General features: G+C 38.4%; 2 protein-coding genes across 2 annotated transcripts; one reads left to right on the top strand and one right to left on the bottom strand.

Moving 5' to 3' along the window:
* On the bottom strand, nucleotides 2,018-6,208 carry LOC109850785 (tryptophan synthase alpha chain-like). Its single transcript, XM_020420858.1, has 4 exons — nucleotides 6,026-6,208; nucleotides 3,146-3,223; nucleotides 2,484-2,543; nucleotides 2,018-2,390 (listed from the first exon to the last, which is right to left on the bottom strand). Exons 1-4 carry the CDS (start codon nucleotides 6,065-6,067, stop codon nucleotides 2,259-2,261), a joined length of 312 nt encoding a protein of 103 aa, XP_020276447.1. The 5' UTR covers nucleotides 6,068-6,208; the 3' UTR covers nucleotides 2,018-2,258.
* On the top strand, nucleotides 6,805-7,242 carry LOC109847791. The gene has a single exon (XM_020417030.1). It carries the CDS (start codon nucleotides 6,805-6,807, stop codon nucleotides 7,240-7,242), a length of 438 nt encoding a protein of 145 aa, XP_020272619.1.

The raw sequence follows: 7,885 nt of genomic DNA on the forward strand, positions 1-7,885 counted from the left end.
ACCCAGCACCATAGAACAGTTTATAGTCAGTGTCCGGTGTAAATTCCACAAAATTTTGAAGTAGTTATTAGGAAGCTGTGGTGCTTATTATCGATATATATTAGTTTATACGGTACAGCAACGTCTGGAGTAGTTTAGCCTGCTGTGGTGAACATCATCCATACATGATTAGTGGGGTATATCTGATGAAAAAGACAGGGCTCTGTAAATCAGAATTATGGAGGGATGACTTAAGTGATGAATCGCAATCCTCGATTTTGTGTCTGTTGTTCTATATTACTTGTAGATAGTAAGTTACTATAGTTGAACAAGAAGTGTCAAATGCTTGTAGTGATAACTTAATTACTATGGAAAGTAGATCTAAGCACAATCATGAATTTAATTTTAATCTTTTAATTTGCATCAATTACTTAGTTGTAACTATAAGAAATTGGCCAAAATATGGTTAAATTATTATTGAATAATCGTATACATAATCTCTAATTGTCAAAGTAGGATCATATTTCTTTTGTGGGATCAATTTTTGTAAACTGAGTTTGTGGAAACATGAACAAAAATTAAGATCCTGGATATTGAAGTAGTAGGAAAGGCATTCGATAAATCTAACTTGACGTCAGATTTGGATCGTAGGGCTTTATTGCGAAATATAGTTTGCGAAAAGTTTCATAGGTTGGTTAATCGTTATACTTTTCGACATGTATCTTAAAGTGTACTAATATCACTATCCTCGTTGTTTGTGGCTTCCCTGAAACTTGAAGTAAGTTTGAGGTGTGATACGCTATGACCTTTCGTTCTTTACCTCCCCTAACATATCCTTTTCTTAGTTTTCATTTATGCGTATCTTTTTGTTTTCTTTTGCAATTTAACTATTTATTATTTATTAATCAAATGAATACAGGGAAAGGCTGATGCTGTCGTATGTGCATGTTAGTGTTACATTTTCTTTTGCAATTTAACTATTTATTATTTATTCATGAACTTTTCAGCATAAATTTCTGTAAACCAAGTGCGTTTCCTCGCCGGTATGGAATAAATCAGTGCTTGTAGCATGTGGTACGATGATTTGCTGTGGTCAATAATACCTTATCAATTATTTTCTTCGGTACTTGTTACAAGAAAGCATCTCTTGTAGGAAACCAGGTTTTATATGGGGTATGTAAATTATCCTCTTCTATCAAAGCCATAGAGGTTTCGTGATGGATGTGCTTTCTGTTCATTACGCAATAGTGACGGCCTTTTAAAAAAACACCCCACCCCCACCTCAAAGGAATAGCGGGGAGGGGGGATTCATATTAGTTGAGTCACATGACTAACGCATTGTAAATGGATTCCTGATGTATCTGGTGTCATCTTCTCCTTCCTATGATGTTTTATTGAGGGCTCTAGGCAGAAATTTTTTTTTCCATGGAAATGTAGGAGAATTGGATAGATCGTGAAATAGTCCATTTTAGTTTCCTTAATAACAACTCTAGTGGTCCTGAATAATACAAGAAGCTTCTTGATGTTTGATAGAAGTAACAAGTACACAAATAAGGTAGATTTTTTTCAGTGAGGGGGAAAAAGGGCATGAATGCGTCAGTTTATAACCAAAACAAAAAAACAAATAGGACCTTGGATTTCTTGAGTCTCCCAGCAACAAACGCTGGGAATAGTTGAGATTTATTCTGCAACTTGGTTAATAATAAAAGACGGGTGACCCCTGCAATTATCCCAATAACCCCATTTTAACAAGCTCAACTATAGTTTATCCTTCGTGATTATCTCTTAAAATTTAGTTAAGCAATTTAACATTGTCATCTTCTTCAGAGATGTTAGTTTTTTTATTGAGAAAAAGAAAAAATCGTCGATCTTCAATACGTTCAATATATTTTATGTAATATAGGCATGCATACTACTGAACTAGTGTAAATGCATGCTTACTAAATTTGTCAGATTCGTATACATGTATATAATACATGAACTATATGAATATTGAAAAACAAAATATGTAATAAAAGGGTTAAAAGAATGAAACTGGAGTAGGGATACTAAGACGACTCAAGGGAAACTTTGAAAAAACAATTCTGAAACAACCAAGAAGCATAACACATTTTTTTCTTCTTTTCTTTCTTCCTTGCAATATTCAGTCACCAGGCATCAGAAGGAAACACCTCAAGTTGTGACCTACATTATGCCAGAAAGTCAAGCGACAACTTGCTGCCGTTTCAAATAACAGAAAACAGATGCTATAAGATATTACAACTTCTCCACGGATGTGCTCAGAGTGCAGCTTTGAGAGACTTAGTGAAGGATTCTAGCTTCTTCAAGCCTTCTTCAGGGGATTTTGCCTCTCCTAAAATCCTCACCAGTGCACTTCCAACAATCACGCCGTCTGCTCCCCAACTCGCTATCTGTATCAAGAATGAAGAGTAAGTATATAACATACAGTGTTTAAATTTTCAATATAACAAGTTATTCAATGCTAGTATTTTCACACAACAAACCTGCTTCACATGGTCGGGTTCCGATATGCCAAATCCTACAGCAACAGGTTTGTTTGATGCCTGTAATTGTCGATAGTAATGATAGATATACATCAAATGGTGTTTTTGAAATTTAGTTTCATTATACAAATAACCTGATTATGCCTTCATTTTTTTAAATAAACTTGAGACTGCCTATCATAAAGTCTATTTGCTTTAGTTATCTACCATGCTATCTACCACTAGATACTTCTTTTTTTTTTTCACGTTGATGATGTGATTGATGATTGCAACCTGATTTCTCATTTTCTTCTCTCTTTTTAAACTTAAAACAATAATATTGATATATTCCTTTTAGGTTTTAGCTCAGGGTACCATAAAAAAAATGCTAAAAATGTTTAAAGACACACATACACAAAAAATGCCCTTTTCTACTTTTATCGAATTCACCGCTTTTTCTGAAAGATCTCCAATTAAGCATATTATTACTTAACAACATTAAATTTTATTACTGCCATTGCACACCTTGCTATAATGTATCTTATGATACTACTGTCAGTTTGTGTTAAATGATATTTCAACTATATAAAAAAAACTAAATAAATGAAGACGTTTCACTGTAGAAACCAGACATAACTATTTAAGGTTGACAGCAAAAAAGGGTAGGAGTGAAGTGGAAATACCTCTTTGATTTCTTGTAAGAGAGATGCAACACGTGAACTTACTGATGATCGGGCACCGGTGACCCCAACAGAGCTCACCTATTTCAGAAGATTGCAGCCAATTCGAAGAGGTAGGATATGTTGTGCGCGTCACGGAAGCGTGACAACCAAACGGGCGTGCTTCGAGAACCAAATCAAACAAACGTCGAGATAAAGGCCAAACAAATCAAAACAACGGCACAAATCCAAACACAATAGTTTTACGTGGTTCGGCAATTGCCTACGTCCACGGGGCAAGAAGGGGATGAGGTTTTCACTAATAGAGAAAGAGTATAAACTGAGATTACAAATCACTCGAAGGAACAAACTAATCTCACCAACAAGCTCTTAATCTCTCCAAACAAAACCCTAAACAAATAGCTCAGAAAATACCTCTTTTCTGTGCTCCAAATATCCCCAATTTTTCTTCTCCACCAATTTTCTCTTCCAATTATTCCATATATATAGAAATCCTAAAATCATAAACATACTAGGAATTCTAAACCAAAACCAAATCAAATTAGGAATCCTAATAACCTATTACCAAAATAGATCAGGAATCCTAATAATCTCATGTTATCAAAATAGACTAGGAATCCTAATAACCTCATGTTACCAAAATAGATTAGGAATTCCCTATCCAATAATTCTCCACCTCGGCGAAGTTTTCCCAAAACTGAGCCGACACCGACCAAACCAAATGCCTCACTTGTTGCGTCTAGTACGAAGTGAAACGATCCACAACAACGGACTCAATCCATAACAAGTCGAGACCCAAACAGGAGTGCGAACACTCACCCGAACGTCGGTATCTACTCACCAAATCGGCTGCATCAAAACCGACTGCCTACGTATCCTCTTGCCCAAGGAATCAAGCCTTCACGTAGTTCACCCAAATGGCCTCCAAAGGCCCTCAAACAAATAGAAAAGTATGCAACTCTTCCCCAATATCGCCGACGGATCTGTAACTGATAGCGGCCCCAAACTGATACAAATCAAACACCTCCATATGAGGTGAACCAATGGCCGTATCCAAATCATGTCCACCAGCTGCAACCGAATCCAAAACCAATCCATCATCTGCATCCGAAATCAAATGATCCCCAACATGTGTCACCTCAGCTGGAATCCCAAATGATGCAGTATGATCTGGAGTACGTGGAGTAATCTCCACCCAACGTGGAGTAGCATCACTCTCCACCTGCTGCGATATCCAAACGACCTGATCAACACTCTCCACCTGCCGAGAGTCAAAAGTGACATACCTGCTCAGAACAAAATCAGAAGCTCCCAAATGATAATCAACTGAGCCTCTGAACCCCAAACGCGCAATCAGATCAAATCTCACATCCTCGATGTGACCAAATGCTGGGTATCCAAATATCCGACGCAACCCAAAATCTGAAGCAGCTCCACCAGATCCAATAACTCCTAATGCAACAGTCGGCAACCTATACATGAGACGGCCAAAACATGTCGTAACCTGCACACCAATGCCAATGCTCGACATCAAACGCCGATCCTCCTCCAGAAAAGAACAGCTACCCAAATCTGCCATCTCACCTTGCCGCCTCAAAGTTTTCATACCAATGAAGTGTCTCAAACTGCCATGAGCTCGGCACAAATACAGTAGGTCCCTCTTGTACCTCCTTCTACAACCAGAATGAAGTACCTTCACCTTATTCCCAATACACTTCTTCAACTGTTGTTGACTACTAGGACTTCAAAACCAACGGGATTTGGTTGCAACCCACAAATGCCTAGTACAATCCCTAACATAGGAAACCAAAATACTAATTTACCTTCCAATGATGCCTCTTTGGAAGGCCCCTAAATGCTTGAATGAACACCAAATAGAAGACCCCTCAATCATCAAATAGAAGTGCCAAACTCCACCTCGGTCTCCTTGCTCATACCAACGTGCTCAAAAGGACTTTAATATGCAGGTCAATGACACTTCTTAATAATCCAATGCACCGTATCAATAAACAAATAACCCAGCTTCAAATCCTTCTATCTCGGCCAACTATCTCAAAGCACCAACAAATGAAGAATAGATCCAAACTGATAAAGGAGAGAATTTTACCTCCAAATGAAACCCTAACAAGAGTCTCCAAATGATCTCACCCCGCACGACGGCAACGAGATCCACAAATAGGAAAAATCTCACCTTTATCAACGGGCGTGCTTCGAGAACCAAATCAAACAAACGTCGAGATAAAGGCCAAACAAATCAAAACAACGGCACAAATCCAAACACAATAGTTTTACGTGGTTCGGCAATTGCCTACGTCCACGGGGCAAGAAGGGGATGGGGTTTTCACTAATAGAGAAAGAGTACAAACTGAGATTACAAATCACTCGAAGGAACAAACTAATCTCACCAACAAGCTCTTAATCTCTCCAAACAAAACCCTAAACAAATAGCTCAGAAAATACCTCTTTTCTGTGCTCCAAATATCCCCAATTTTTCTTCTCCACCAATTTTCTCTTCCAATTGTTCCATATATATAGAAATCCTAAAATCATAAACATACTAGGAATTCTAAACCAAAACCAAATCAAATTAGGAATCCTAATAACCTATTACCAAAATAGATTAGGAATCCTAATAATCTCATGTTACCAAAATAGACTAGGAATCCTAATAACCTCATGTTACCAAAATAGATTAGGAATCCTAATAATCTCATGTTACCAAAATAGACTAGGAATCCTAATAACCTCATGTTACCAAAATAGATTAGGAATTCCCTATCCAACAGGATATAAGTACTAGAGAACGAAGAACATTAATTCCTCTCATGCCTCTGAATTCAGCTTGCAAACATGATGACTGAACAAATAATAAGAGGAACTTACAAGGTATACGAATCCTTCCGCAGCTTCAACAATTGCCTTCATTCGTTCCGAGGGAGTAGTTGGAGTTGTAAGCAGCACCTACATAAAAACGACGTGAAAGTTAACCAGATGATATGTTCAAGAACCCCATGACCTCGCAAGTTCGTTGGTGTTCACATAATCCGCTTGTCGTGTAGAAACTATAAGAAGAAATCATGTGATTTTCTATTTCAACCGGGTGACCGTAAGCCACTAACAAAAGCCCAAGACTCCCGTGTGTTTTAGCTAAAGTCTGGTGGGTGGCCGGTGGGGGTTGGCAACTTGTCTCCTTTGCTTTTCTCTTTTCTCCACAGAAAAAAAAAAGCAAATTAGATAAAAGGGTACACATGACACAGCTAATAAAAAGGGAGGGAGGGCGGCAACGGGGAACACGCGGTGAGCTCTTCACCTTTATCTCCAATGTCAACGTCAGTTGGCATCATCTCTATCTGTATATAAAAGGATTCGGGTTCGGCAGTGGATGGAGATCGAGTTCAAGAAAGCAACTATCAGTTCTTCTTCCTCAGTTGATATCTCTTACTGAAGTAGTTTCATGTCACGCTCCTGAGCATGGCAACCGAGTGCAGAAAAGATCCGGTCTTGATCTTGAGGATGGACGGAGAAGATCTCAAGGAGTTCGTTGGAATCACGCAATTTGAAGCTGAAGCAATAACCATATACTCACAGCTGGCTCACGCCGACGTAAATTTGCAAGAGTGCCTTACTATGGCCTTGGAGAGAAGCTCTAAGTTGATCATGGAATGCCACCTTCTACTGGTCCTTGGGTTTACGGAAGCATCGTCGAACCTTCGCTGCAATCACTTTCGGCAGGGCTTAACGAACCGATCTCACAAGAAATATTTCTCGAAACATTTAAGAAGATTATCAACAATATCATCCAGCGGCTTCATGAGCACCCAGTTATTGTTGCCCACAGCGAAAACAGTTTCGACGGAAGTGTCATTCGCAGATTGCTATCCAACAGATTCGAGCTAAACAAGTTGCTAGATGTGGTATGGAGAGACTTGCCAAAGGATCAGAGTGTAAATGCATCAAAGGAGTGCATTTTATTTGCTCTTGATAGGCTAGCAATTTCAACAGAATTTCCTCCTCGGGTATCCAATGACCAGGTTGACGTAATCGTGAATGAAGTCATTGAGATGGTCAATGTAGACAACATAAAGAGCATGAATGAATAAGAGCTCAAGAAGAAAGTTTCGGACGCTCTTGAAAGTCTAAGTTTGCGATTGGGAGCTAACCCTATCATTTCCTCTTCAAACTTGGTGATCGATGAGCCTCAAGCTTCTTCTCCACCACCAACGCCCATCCCGAGCGACTGATTTATGCTATGTATTTTAGCCTCTGAGCATCTTCATATTTGTCTATGTTATGTATGCTTTAGTTCATATTTTCTAGTACTTCAGTTGTCAATCTTCGTAAAAATGGTAATTAGAGCTTAGGAATGCTTCCTTTGCATATCCATGTATATTTAAAGAAAAAAAGAAAAAGAAAGAAAAGGAAAAAAAAAAGAAGAGAAACCCCCAATTAGATACTTTTTTCAAGTATTTGTCATAAATTTTGGCATGAGTCTACTCTTCTAACAGAAGAGAACATCGGAACCTAACTTGTTAGTTAGTTTGACAGAACTCAAAGACCTATAGTCATGCTCAGTGTTCTTTCCCCATTCACTGCGGAAAAGAAAATGAGTCATCAAACTTTCACTAAGAAGGGCGAGATACCCAGGGTATGTATTGATCAGGAAAATATATACAAAATATACATGAAGAACGATTGAAGAAGAGGGAAATGTCAGGCAGCCACTATATTTGACAAAGGAATGTC

The sequence above is a fragment of the Asparagus officinalis genome, chromosome 7 (genome assembly GCF_001876935.1).
Source record: "Asparagus officinalis chromosome 7, Aspof.V1, whole genome shotgun sequence".
NCBI classification, from domain to species: domain Eukaryota; kingdom Viridiplantae; phylum Streptophyta; class Magnoliopsida; order Asparagales; family Asparagaceae; genus Asparagus; species Asparagus officinalis.

Coding starts and splice junctions, on each gene's coding strand:
- LOC109850785 (XM_020420858.1), bottom strand. CDS start 6,067: ATGAAGGCAATTGTTGAAGCTGCGGAAGGATTCGTATACCTT. Junction 3,224..6,025: donor CGGAAGGATTCGTATACCTT/GTAAGTTCCTCT, acceptor CTTCTGAAATAG/GTGAGCTCTGTTGGGGTCAC. Junction 2,544..3,145: donor TCTTACAAGAAATCAAAGAG/GTATTTCCACTT, acceptor CGACAATTACAG/GCATCAAACAAACCTGTTGC.
- LOC109847791 (XM_020417030.1), top strand. CDS start 6,805: ATGCCACCTTCTACTGGTCCTTGGGTTTACGGAAGCATCGTCGAACCT.